The 13,658-nt window shown below is 39.0% G+C and overlaps 1 protein-coding gene across 2 annotated transcripts in view; it reads left to right on the forward strand.

The window, feature by feature from the left end:
- Window positions 1-13,658, forward strand: part of SGTB (small glutamine rich tetratricopeptide repeat containing beta) — a 50,892-nt gene that overhangs the window by 26,373 nt on the left and 10,861 nt on the right. Inside the window, exons 6-8 of one of the 2 annotated variants that reach the window (XM_032279530.1) lie at window positions 7,014-7,118; window positions 13,266-13,392; window positions 13,509-13,571. In XM_032279530.1, coding sequence (XP_032135421.1) covers window positions 7,014-7,118; window positions 13,266-13,392; window positions 13,509-13,571 — 295 coding nt within the window. Of the gene's footprint in view, window positions 1-7,013; window positions 7,119-13,265; window positions 13,405-13,508; window positions 13,572-13,658 lie in introns of both variants that reach the window. The other variant, XM_032279521.1, reaches the window with a different exon arrangement.

The raw sequence follows: 13,658 nt of genomic DNA on the forward strand, positions 1-13,658 counted from the left end.
TTTTTTGACAGGGTCTCGCTTTTTTGGCCGGGCTGTTGTTCAGTGGCATGATCTTGGCTCACTGCAACATCTTCCTTCTGGGTTTGAGCAAGTCTTGTGCCTTAGTCTCCCGAGTAGCTGAGACCACAGGACATCTAGCTAATTTTTGTATTTTCAGTAGAGATGAGGTTTCACCATGTTGGCCAGGCCTTCTCACACTTGTGGCCTCAAGCGATTCACCCACCTTGGCTTCCCAAAGTGCTGAGATTACAGGCATGAGCCACTGCACTTGGCCTCTCTTTGTCTTTCTATTGGGGTACGTTAGTGTGTGTGTATTTGCCTGTAAACAAATCTATAGAAATTTCTTGCTGACCCCCAATACTTCAGCTATATTTCCTAAGAATAAGGATATACTTGATATAACTATCATACTATTTTCATGTAAGAAAATTAGTATTAATACTGAAAGCTTTCCATTTGTCTCAAAACATCTCTTACAGCTATGTTTTTTATCTAGAATCTAACCAAGTTTCTTGCATGGTATTTTGTTATGCTACTTCAGTCTCTTTTAATCTAAAAAATATCTCTGACTTTTTGATTGACTGTTTTTCATGAGATAGACATTTTTGAAGAGTTCAGGCCAATTGTCTTATAGAATGAGCCGTATTCTGGATTTATGTGGTGCTTCCTGTGATTAAATTTAGGTTAAATTTTGGTATGAAGCCTACATAAATAATTATGTGTACCACTCATCGCATTACGTTAGGAGGCACATGTTTTCAGACCGCCCTATTACTGGTGACTCTTAAGTTTGATATCTTAAGGTGATGACCATCAGATCTATTATTCTTTTGGTAATTAATAAGTAATCTGTAGGGTTTGGTGATGTGAATAAAAAATTATTCCCTAGCAAACTTTTATGAAATGTTTTATCATCTATCGTTTCATGATCTTTCTCCAAATCATTAATACCAAGTCATTAATACGTCTATAGTTACAAAATGGTGATTTTTCTAATTTTATCATTTCCTCTACGTATATTTCCTCACATATTTCCATAAAGAGGAGCTTTCATCTTTTCCTTTGTTGGATTTCTCTCTCTTCGTCGCTGCAACTTTTTGAGTGTCATTTGAGTATTCATTTGGACTCATGAATTTAAAAAAAATTCACGATTCAATATGTTATAATCAGTTACCTTAATAGTTATTTCTGGTTCTTAAATTATCCCACATTTGGCTAATGGAAGCCCTTTTAAACTGGTCATGTATCTTTTTATGTAACTTCATTTAAAAAAAAAACAACAATTTCTTGGGCAGATGCAGTGGCTCACTGCCTGTAATCCCAGGACTTTGGGAGTCCAATGTAGGTGGATCAGTTGAGGTCAGGAGTTCGAGACCAGCCTGGCCAACCTGGTAAAACCCCCAGCTCTACTTATAATATATAAAATATCTGGGCGTGCCACTGTGTTCCGGCCTGGGAGACAGAGGTAGGAGAACTGAAATAACACAAAAGAAAGGTGGTGTCTCTGTCTCAAACAAAACAAAACAAAACAAAACAAAACACCCAAACCAAAAACCCAACTACTTTCTTACTTTCTGAGACAGTAAGACATTCCAGATTTCCTTTGTACTTTCCCTGTTGTAGCACTGAGCTCAACTATTCTCCAAGGAAGCTCTGTCCCTTTTACTGAAGGATGGTATTTAGGAACCAAGATCGGGATGCAGGACATGATCGTTGCTACTAAGGTCTTACTGCTTCTAGGTCCTTTCAGTGGATGGAGCTAGCAAACTGATTTTTTGAAAAGTCGTCAGTTTCTACAGATGCCTTCAATTCACATTCTAGTGTCACAGAATTCTCCCTCATCTTCTCCCATTTTATATTTGTGTCTTCCTTCTCCCAGGGTGAAAACCCTACTTCTACCACCACCAGTAGATTTACTCATTCGCTGTATCTTTCAGTATCCTTCAGTTGGTATTATAAACCAATACCACACCACTAGCTGGCCTGCTATGTAAACTTCAGGATTTCTTTGCAGTTTTTCTTTTGTCTTTGAATGCATCTCACTAAGCCTATATACTCAGAATACTATGCTCAAAAGTTATTTGAATTCTTTTTGATATACAATTAGGATCAGTTGTTTCTGTTTTATTCAGTTTGAAGGTTTGCTTTCTCATCTTTTTGAAGTCTTACTCCCGTTTCTATCCCATCTACCCCATTCCCATCCATCCCCTAAAGGATGAGAGTGAGACTTCTAATGTAGGTTTGACTCCAGAACCTTGTAAATATTTTCCATAAAATTAAATTTAAAAGGATGGTTAGTAAAAATAATGCCTCCCTCTATCCTTATTAATCTTATTTGCTTTGTGTCTAATATTAATGTTTCCACATCACTTTTCTTTTGTGTTGTTTCCATTCTTCTGTTTGACTTTTTCTGTCCTTTTAACTTCAACCTGTGTATGATTGTGTTTTAAGTGACATCTTTTGTATCTAAGTTGAGAACCTGAGTTTTGTCTGATGAATTTCAATTGTTTTCTGCTACCTTCTTTTTTTGTGGGGGGGTAAGGGGACAAACTTTTGCTTTGTCACCCAGGCTGAAGTACAGTGGCACGAACGCTGCTCTCTGCAGCTCCGGCCTCCTGGGCTCAAGTGATCCTGCTGTCTCAGCCTCCCGAGTAGCTGAGACTATAGGTGTATACCACCACGCCTGGATAATTTTAAAATTTTTTGTAGAGACAGGGTCTTACTGTGTTGCCTAGGCTGGTCTCAAACTCCTGGACTCAAGTGATCCTCATGGCCTTGGTCCTCCCAAAGTATTGGGACATAGGCATGAGCCACTGCACCCAGCTCTTTTTAGCCATATATTAACCACTTAACCACGAAGTAAAGCCATGTATTAACCACTGAAGAGCATCCTTTTTCTTGGCTGCTTCTTCCCTTCCCCCTTCTATTGGATCGATTTTTTTTCTTTCTTTCTAATTATTTGGAAGCAAAGCATCCTATATCTTTTCTTTTAATGGTTATCCTTGTCCTGCTGTTACTTTGTGTTGAGTATTAAGTCAGAGAAACCCATACCACTTTTTCCCATGAACTACCAAAACAGGTTTGTTGAATGCTATACTTTCAAATTTTATTTTTTTTAACTGAAGCAAAGGACTGTGTGTTTATTTTTAAATAAATATTAACATTTTTATAATTAGTCTGAGAAGTAAGGGCCTTAGTCATGCTGTATGAAGAAAGATTGATCAAAAACTAGACCTAAAACCACCTTTTCTCTATAGTCTTGCAGACTTCTCCTCCCCCTCCCTGCCTTCACTAGAATCTACATGCTGTTGAGGACAAAAATATTATTTTCCTTACTGCTGTATCCATTTTTCTTAGTACACCGGCCCTCAATAGACATATTAGTTGAAAGAATCAAGTAGAAATATTTAGAGGAAAACGAATGGAGTGGTGTAGGATGGAGGGCAGGAGACCTTATGGAAACTTTGACTTGAAGGATTTGCATGTCAAACAATAATTATGCTTGTTTTGTATTGTTCTCAGTCATTTTAGAAGAGTTTTTTTGGTAGATGTGATATAGCAAGTGTTAACAGATCAGATAAATGGTCCTTGATTGCTCTGAGATTCTGTGCAAAGTAGATGGAATAGTTGTCATTCTTAATTTACTAGATTTGGGTACACAGATAAGTTTTTTACTTTATCTGTGTACCTAATCTGATAATCTTAATATATGGTAATATTATGTGTACCTGTAGAATGACTAGTGTTTTGGGAAGGCATGAATATATGCATTTATTAAAGATAAATTTCAACTAAACAAAGGAATACAGTTAAAAATAGTTAACATTAAATCCTGAGTGTAGCCATATACTAACTACTAAAAATACAATCCACATGGTATTATTGTTCTCTTTGAAAACTTTTGCTATATAACATTTCAGATGCTCAGAGTATGCTAAGTCCTATGTATTAAATATAGAGGAGTCATTTTCTGATTATATTTAAAAAATGGCAAATCAGATATCTAAAGGCAAGTATTGCCTTTCAATTTCCTGAAGGTGTTTAGCAAGTGTTTAGGAACAGATGTGTTGTTTTTTAAAAAACCACATATTTCTTTCTCTGCATTCCCTTTTCAAAACTTCTCTCCATCCTCCCACCTACCCTTTTTCCCTTCTTGTATGTTTCTGCACATATGCGCAGACACATACACTGATTAGAAAATGAGACTCTTGGCAGAAAAGAGATGAGACTGGAGCATTTGCTATTTTACAGAATCACCATTAGCAGATTTCCAGAATCAGATGTCAGTGACAGATCAGACAGTAGGCCTATGAATTTGCAGGTAGTATTGCCTTGCCTAATGAGATACAAGACTTGGACTTAGTATAGATCTCATACTCCCTTTCTGCACAAGTTTTTTTTTTCTTCTGGTAGCTGTGCTTATTATATGTAATAAAGTCATTTTAAAAATCTGCCTCAAAGCTAAGTCCATTAACTCCTTTTCTCTCAATAAATGTTGTTAATTGTTGGATGAAATTTGGTTTAGCAATTTTGTAATCCCAGATTCAACTTCCTGGCCAGGTGCGGAGCTCATGCTTGTAGTCCCAGTACTTGGGGAGGCCGAGATGGGTGGATCACTTGAGGTCAGGAGTTCAAGACCAGCCTGGCAAACATGGCAAGGCTCTGTCTCTACTAAAAACACAAAAATTGGCTGGGCATGGTGGCGCACACCTGTAATTCCAGCTACTTAGGGGGTTGAGGTGGGAGAATAGCTTGAACCCGGGAGACGGAGGTTACAGTGAGCCAGGATTGTGCCACTGCAGTCCAGCCTGGGCAACAAAGTAAGACTCTCTCCAACAGTAACAAACAACAACAGTAACAAATAACTTCCAGAGTTAGTAGGATTCATTGTCATTCAGTTAATTCCTTGCATTACTTCACTTTCTGAACTGTTTTCCTTCAAGCAGCTCAAACACCTGGAAGAATAGACAAGAACATTTGAGGCCTCTGAGGGACCTTCCTGGCTCTATGGACTAAAATCACCTGTGGAAAAGAGCTTTCTAGAGTGGTAGGAAAAGAAGCTTGCTCTGAGGCAATGTCTCATTTCTCCCTTATTGTTACTGTGACACAAAGTTTTTGTCCTGAAAGTAGTGTGGCTTAGAAGGCCAAATAGGGCATAATTATGAGTTTTCTTGAACTTTCCTTTCTGGGAGTAAGTGTGTATCTCATGTGTCAGCAATTGAAGTATATAAACTTTTCAAGGTTGTTCTCTTAAAATTTTCTCTGAGTTAAAGTACTTTAAAAGGAAGACCTGTACTTGTCTGGAAGGTTGTGCTCCTTACACAGTATAACTTTTAAGAATGCCCATTGACCTGGATTCCTCACATTGGATGGGAAAAAGTCAGTGATCCCATGTTGTTAATCTACTTCGTGGAAGCCAGGCTATGATGGGAATTTCTCAGCATCTTCCTGTTGATCAGAACTAAAGTGCTATTTCTTCTCCTTTTTCTTCCTACTAAATGTGCTTAATTTTTAGTAGGTTTATATTTCCAGGTTCAACTTCCAGAGTTGGCAGTATTTCTTTTAGCTTCTTCTATCTAGGATTGGTTTTATGTAACACATTCTGTTCATGAATACCTAGCAAATAATTGATCTATTACTATATACCTTCAGTATTTGTACAGTACAATAACAAGCTGGATGTGATACAGAAGTAATATCAGATAACCCTAATCTGTAGTTCGATTGACAGGTTGAGATTAGAACATATTTAAGGAATATTGAGGATCAGCAAGGATCCTCACTGATACTTGGAGATACGTGGTGTTTTAATTAGTTTTATTGTTTTCATGTGTGCTTAGTGGATTCCAGCTAGGGCCTTGAAAGATGTGACCTTTGACTAATTTCAAGGAAGAGAGATGGTTTACTGAGTGGTTAAGCAAAAAGATTGTTTTTAAGGACAATTAAAACAACAAATATGGGTAAAGACAGAAGAATAGAGGTAGCAAAAATAAGAGTAGTGCTTCTCAGATTGCAGTGGGAGAGGAACATGAGGTCAGAGACCTTCTATTAGCATGAGACTTTTGTCTGTAGACACAAGAACATGAAGGAGCCTAAGTTCATTTCTGGGCTTACAAGCAAAATTTTTAAAAAGTGCTTCTTTATCTTTATTAATAGAAAGGGTACCAGGACTTGGAGTTACAGAGGTGGAGGCAGAGGTTCTGTGCGGCATAGCATTCTCCTTCATAGTTGTGAGAAATCGAGGAAGTGGTCACCACACCCTGACCCTCGTTGGTCCAACAAACTTCTGTTTCTGGGTTGCTGGCGCTCACTTTGACTTCTAAGCATCCATTTTAGAGCTTCTCTTCTCCTTTCCTGTTTCTCCTGTGACCTATTTCTTTCTATTTGGAAACATTATTGAGGAGAGGTCACAATTGCAGGGATTTTGATCTAGGCAAGTGTTCTTTTTCCAAAGTTGGCTCTTCAACGTTTTGGTAAGGGACAAGATTATGAGAACTTCTGGGAAACTGAAAGAAATAAAATCTAGTCAGCCTAGAAATGAACAAATGAGAAAAAAGTGCCAGGGGACTGGGATATCACTTTTACTTGTACTTTAACCCTACCATTAAAGTGATCAGTTAATAGCACAACACTCTGTGTAGCCATTCACAGCAATCAGTCACTCTTTGTGCCTCCATAGTAGCCCAGATGTCCTAGCTATTTCACTTTTCTGTTTGGGCAAATTAGGAAGGGTATAAATAGGTAGACCAGTTGTATGACTTGCATATTTGTCCTTTCTATAGCTAAGGAAACAGTGAAAGGCAGCCTGCATACTTTTTTTCTGAACAGAAGTTTCTGGGCTTTTTAAAAATTTTTTCATTTTATTACATAATTATCTTAGACAGTTTGACTTAGAAATTTAGTGGGAATGAGCCACAAATTGGAACAAGACAAATTTAGTAGTATTAGTACCTGAAAATCTAAATTAGTGCCTTGACACTGCCTTTAATAAAATTCTCTTTTCTTTCTCTTAGGGCTGCTGCTCAGAGCAAGTTAGGTCACTATACAGATGCAATAAAGGATTGTGAAAAAGCAATAGCAATTGATTCAAAGTACAGCAAGGCCTATGGGAGAATGGGGTAAGTTCTGGGAGAATGTTCAGAGTAGTACCGTGTGATATCAGGTATGCTGTTCTTAATGGCTTGGTTTTGAATTTCCTGCTTAATATTGTACCCTCTGAAGTAAAAAGAAGATAAATAAAACATAAAGGAGGAAATGACTGCAATTGGTGACTTGGGACTGAGATGATTGATGACCGATTTGATTGTTGGAGAAAATTATGTAACCATACTTAGTTGACTAATTTCATGTCCATGACCACAAATCTCAGATGAGCACTCAATATTGGCAGACAATTCTATCATATTTCCTTCTATAGTCCCCTTTCCACTCTGACTATTTCATACTTCCTCCTCTCCCTTCAAATTTCCACTATCCCCTCTAGGGTGACTCTTAACAGATGGTATTGCCTTATTTACACTTACTTGAAAAGATAGATGTTTTTTGAAGAAAAACAACTCATCTTCCTCCTTGCAAATTCATCAGTCGACCCATACTTCTATGTACACGGACTGCCTTTTTTTCCTGTTAAAATGGAATCATTCTGGCTGGTCATGGTGGCTCATGCCGGTAATCCCAGCACTTTGGGAGGCCAAAGCATGCAGATTACTTGAGGTCAGGAGTTCAAGACCAGCCTGGCCAATGTGGTGAAACCCTGTCTCTACTAAAAATAGAAAAATTAGCCAGACGTGGTGGCATGTACCTGCAGTCCCAGCTGCTCAGGAGGCTGAGGCAGGAGAATCGCTTGAACCTGGGAGGCGGAGGTTGCAGTGAGCTGAGATGGAGCCAGCTGCACTCCAGTCTGGGCGACAGAGCTAGACTCTATCTCAAAAAAAAAAAAAAAAAAAAAGGCAGTATTCTTTTTTGTTTTGGTTTGTTTTTTTGTTTTTGAGATGGAGTCTTGCTCTGTCACACAGGCTAGAGTGCAATGGCCAGATCTCGGCTCACTGCAACCTCCACCTCTGGGGTTTAAGAGATTCTGCTGCCTCAACCTCCCAAGTAGTTGGGATTTTAGGAGCCCACCACCACACCTGGCTAATTTTTGTACTTTTAGTAGAGACAGGGTTTTGCATGTTGGCCATGCTGGTCTCGATCTTCTGACCTCAGGTGATCCACCTGCCTTGGCCTCCCAAAGTGCTGGGATTATAGGTGTGAGCCACCGCGCCCAGCTGGAAGCATTCATATCTAAGACCATTGCCTCCACTCATGCTTTAAGGTCTCATCCCTTTCTACCTTCTCCACAATGTTACAACTATTACTATCCCCTTCATGTTCTACAATATTAGTTCTTCCATCTCTAATAGATGATAGTGGCTGGCATGTGATAAGGTCCTAAAAAAATCATTTAGTAGGCCAGGTGCTGTGGCTGACACCTGTAATCCCAGCACTTTGGGAGGCCAAGGTGGAAGAAATGCTTGAACCCAGGAGTTCAAGACCAGCCTGGGCAACATAGCAAGACACCATCTCTATAAAAATGCAAAAGTTATCCAGGAGTGGTGGTGTGCATCTATAGTCCCAGCTGCTTGAGAGGCTGAGGTGGGTGGATCACTTGAGTCTGGAAAGTTGAGGATTCAGTGAGCCGTGATTGTGTCACTGCACTCCAGCCTGGTTGACAGAGTGAGAACCTGTCTCAAAAAACAAAAATCATCAGTTGGACACATCCCTTTACCCAGTGTTCCCCTCCAGCTGCCATCCCACTTCTCAGTCCCTCATTCTCTGCCTCTAATGGTTATCTTCGCCATCTCTTATTTTCTGCCTCTAATGTTTTATCTTTGTCATCTCTTATTTTCTCTTCAGCTCATTTCAATAGGGCTTCTGTTCTATATCACTATGGTGGTTAATTTTATTTGTCAACTTGACTGGGTTAAAGGATGCCCAGATAGTTGGTAAAACATTATTTGTGGGTATGTGTGCGAGTGTGTTTCCAGATGAGATTAGCATTTTTTTCTTTGTTTTTGAGACAGTCTCACTCTGTCACCCAGGCTGGAGTGCAGTGGTGCAGTCTTAGCTCATTGCAACCTCTGCCTCCCAGGTTCAAGCCACACTCCTGCTTTAGCTTCCTGAGTAGCTGGGACTACAGGTGTGAGCCACGATGCCTAGCTAATTTTTGTATGAGATTAGCATTTGAATTGACAGACTGGGTTAAGAATATCACCCATACCAACGTGGGTAAGTATCAACAATTCCTTCAAGGGCCCAAATAGAACAAAAAAATGGAGGAAGGGCAAATTCGCCCTCTCTGCTTGAGCTGGAGCATCCATCTTCTCCTGCTCGTGGACCTCAGCATTCCTCATTCTGAAGCCTTTGGACTTGGACCCAACTTACACCATCAGCTGTCCTGGCTCTGAAATCTTTGGGTTTGAACTGGAATTACATCATTAGTTTTACTGAGTCTCCAGCTTGCAGACAGCAGATGGTGGGACTTCTCAACCTCCACAATTGTATGAGCCAGTCCCTCACAAGAAATCTCTTCATATTTATATATATATACTGTTGGTTCCCTTTCTCTGGAGAACCCTGAGTAATACAGTCACTCTACTGAGATAGCTCTATTCAAGGTTACCAGTTGTTTATATTTTGCCTAGGAGAGTGTTCAGCTCTGTATCCTCACCATACACTGTCTTTTAGCATTTGGTGCAATTAACTTATTTATTTTTTATAAGCCAATTTATCTATTTATTTATTTATTTAGAGACAGAATTTCACTCTTGTCGTCCAGGTTGGAGTGCAATGACACAATCTCGGCTCACTGCAACCTCTGCCTCCCGGGTTCAAGCAATTCTTCCACCTCAGCCTCCCAAGGAGTTGGGATTACAGGTGCCTGTCACCACACCTGCATAATTTTTGTGTTTTTAGTAGAGACAGGGTTTCACCATGTTGGTCAGGCTGGTCTTGAACTCCTGACTTCAGGTGATCTACCTACCTTGGCCTCCCAAAGTGCTGGGATTACACGCGTGAGCTGCTGTACCCAGCTGCTATTAACTTATCGTCAAAATACATCACTCTCTAGGATCCTGACACCACACTTGCCCTGTTTCCCCTTTTTTTTGCTAGATGCTCTTTTCCAGTCTCCCTGGCTTGTTCTTCCTCTCTACCATCTTATAACACTGCTGTATTTTAGGGTTGCATCCTCTGCTGCTGCTGTTTATATGTCTGTTCTCTTTGCACAGTTTATCCTGCTCCATGCTTTTAAAATCTATCTACAGTTACTACTCATTATTTGCAGATTCTGTATTTATGAATCTGCCTACTTGCTAAATTAATTTGTAATCCCCAAATCAATATTTACACTGCTTCTGTGGTCATTCATGGACATGCACAATTAGTGAAAATGTGTATCCCGATGTTCCCAGTCTCAGCTGAGGGTGAATAAGGTGATGCTCTACCTTTTTGTCTTAGCTCTCATGATGAAGCAGTCTATTTAGTGCTGCATTTTTTTTTGTATTTTTGTGTCTTTTATTTGTGATTTTGCTGTTTATAGTGGCTCCCCCAAGTATAGGCTGAAGTGTTGTGTAGTGTTCCTAAGTGCAAGAGTGTAATGTGCCTTATGCAGAAAACACATTTATGAGACAAGCTTCATTCAGGCATGAGTTAGTGCCCTTGGCTATGAGTTCGATGGTAATGAATAAAAAACATATATTAAATAAAGTTTATTTAAACAGAAACACACATAAGACAAGATTATATATTGATCAGTTGATGAAAATGTGACTATTTACAACTATTTGCAGGAACCTAACTCTATATTTTCTCTAGGAACAATTGTTCAGTATTTGGTAACTCATTATTCATGGTGACTTTATAGAACAGAATTACTGTGAATAAGAGTCAACTATGTATATTATTGGATCTAAGTTATATGTTTGAACTCCATAGTCATATACTCAACCACTTTTCCTCTCCATGTTTGGATGTTTAATAGGCATTTTAAACTTAACATGTCCCAAAGAGAGCTCATGTTCCCTTTCAAAATCTTTTCAATCTCAATACATTGTACAATCATTTATCCCATCATCCTTTATTTTTATTACACCTGACATAAGGACTGATAGTCTATCAGCAAGTCCTGTCAATTCTAGTTTCCATATATATCTTAAATCCAAGTGTTGATCACTGTCTTGCATGTAGCCCTAGTCCAAACTACATCTCTTACCTAGGCTACTGCAATAGCTTCCTAACTGATCTCCTGCCTCCATTCTACTCCTCTGCCCTTGTAGATCCTCTACGTAGAAGCCAGAGTGAGCTTTCAAAAGCACAAATTAAACCATGCGACTCCATTGCAACCAGAGTAAAGTTCAAACTCCAAGCAATGGTCCTATATCATCTGGCACCCGACTATTCTCTGACATCATCTCTTCATGCTTTGTTTTCTGTGTTCCCGCCTTGTCAGTCCTTGTCCTGTACCTTAAGAATGCCAAGCTTGCACCTTTCTCAGGACCTTTCTGTTTACTGCTGTTTCTACTACAATACTCCTTCCTCATTTTCATGATTGCTTTTTTTTACATCACTCAGGTCTTTCCAGAGTGGCTACTTTTTGAGCAGCTCTCCTATTCATTCTCTTTAATATTGCCCTTTTTATTTGCATACTTGTTGCCTGTCTTCCCCAGGTAGAATGAATTTTTTTTTAAGTCAGGAAACTTTATCTTTTTTTTTTTTGAGATGGAGTTTTGCTCTCATTGTCCAGGCTGGAGTGCAGTGACACAATCTCAGCTCACTGCAACCTCTACCTCCTGGGTTCAAGTGATTCTCCTGCCTCAGTCTCCCAAGTAGCTGGGATTATAGGCATGTGCCACCATGCCTGGCTAATTTTTTGTATTTGGTAGAGATGGGGTTTCACTGTGTTGGTCAGGCTGATCTCGAACTCCTGACCTTAGGTGATCCACCTACCTCAGCCTCCCAAAGTGCTGGGATTACAGGCATGAACCACTGTGCCTGGGCTAGGAACTTTATGTTTTTCATTGTGGAATCCTTGACATCTTTAGATACTTTTTTTTTTTTCCTTGAGATGAAGTCTCACTCTGTCACCTGGGCTGGAGTGCAGTGGCTCTATCTCGGCTCACTGCAACCTTCACCTCCCTGGTTTAAGTGATTCTTGTGCCTCAGCCTCCCTAGTAGCTGGGATTACAGGTATCTGCCACCATGCCCAGCTAATTTTTGTATTTTTAGTAGAGATGAGGTTTCACCATGTTAGCCAGGCTGCTCTCAAACTCCTAACCTCAAGTGATCTACCCACCTCAGCTTCCCAAAGTGCTGGGATTGAAGATGTGGGCTATCGAGTCTAGCCAGGGTCCTCAGTATCTTTAGATATTATTTTGGTAATATTCTTATACATCTGTTTCAGTAAATAGTTATTTACTTGGCTTGATTAACTGGGGACTCTGATAAAGTATTGTACGTGGTTGACTGGTAGAAAATGAATTAGATTCCAATGAAGAGAAAAAGGAAGAGAAAAGAAAGAATTAAGTAATTTGTTTAAAAAAACTCTAAAGCAAACAGAAACCCCTAATACCATCTCAACATATATACAGTTATTGTTTGGTGCTGTAGTAATGTTTCAATAAGTAAATTTTAACTAGGTAATATGAACATTAAGATTTAATAACTCTTTGACTTGTACCTGGTATAATTTGTCATTTGAGTTGTAAAGGATGCTAATTTTATCTACCTGTTTTGATCAGGAATAGTTATCTGATAATATGTAGCCTGTTTTCTTACAATTTATATTTATTGTTGCTGTTAGGAAGAAGCAGCATGTGGGCCATTTTAAAGCACAAATATAGTTTAGAGTCCTTAAAAATGGTGTTATCATCATAGATTTATGTGACCACATGATTGTCAGCTCACATCTTTTGGAGCTTAATCTAGGCATTTATAGAACAAATTATTTTACATATTAGACTTAAAAATAGTAGAATAGGTAAGATAACCTCTAAGTATTAAATTCATGATCTGTAGGACAACCAGGTTGTCAGCAAGCAGAATGGAGAGAGTTCAGATGTACAGAATCTTAAGTTGGAGGGAATTTTACTCCTGTGAGCCATAGTACAATGAATAAATTAAGTGTAATCTGGAAAGAACTGAATACCAAGACAGACAGACGTTTGATGATGTTGGTGATGTCCTTTTAACCATATATCTCATATTCTTGTACTCTGTATTCCCTTCAGGCTGGCCCTCACTGCCATGAATAAATTTGAAGAAGCAGTTACAAGTTATCAAAAGGCATTAGATCTTGACCCTGAAAATGATTCCTATAAGTCAAACCTGAAAATAGCAGAACAGAAGTTAAGAGAGGTATCTAGTCCTGTAAGTTGTTCATGCCAAATGAGTGAAGTATTTTCTGTCATTCACAACTTATTGTAATTAAATTGTAGTTGTTGGACTGACTCTCAGATATAATTGTTTTACAGACAGGAACTGGGCTGAGTTTTGACATGGCTAGCTTGATAAATAATCCAGCCTTCATTAGTATGGTGAGTATACTTTTCTACCTCTACTGGCTCTGTTTTCCATACAGCTATGTAGCTATGCAATTTTTTTAGAAACAAGTAAGTGAGCTT

This window comes from Sapajus apella, unplaced genomic scaffold, assembly GCF_009761245.1.
Source record: "Sapajus apella isolate SASKATOON/1434 unplaced genomic scaffold, GSC_monkey_1.0 scaffold1, whole genome shotgun sequence".
NCBI classification, from domain to species: Eukaryota; Metazoa; Chordata; class Mammalia; order Primates; family Cebidae; genus Sapajus; species Sapajus apella.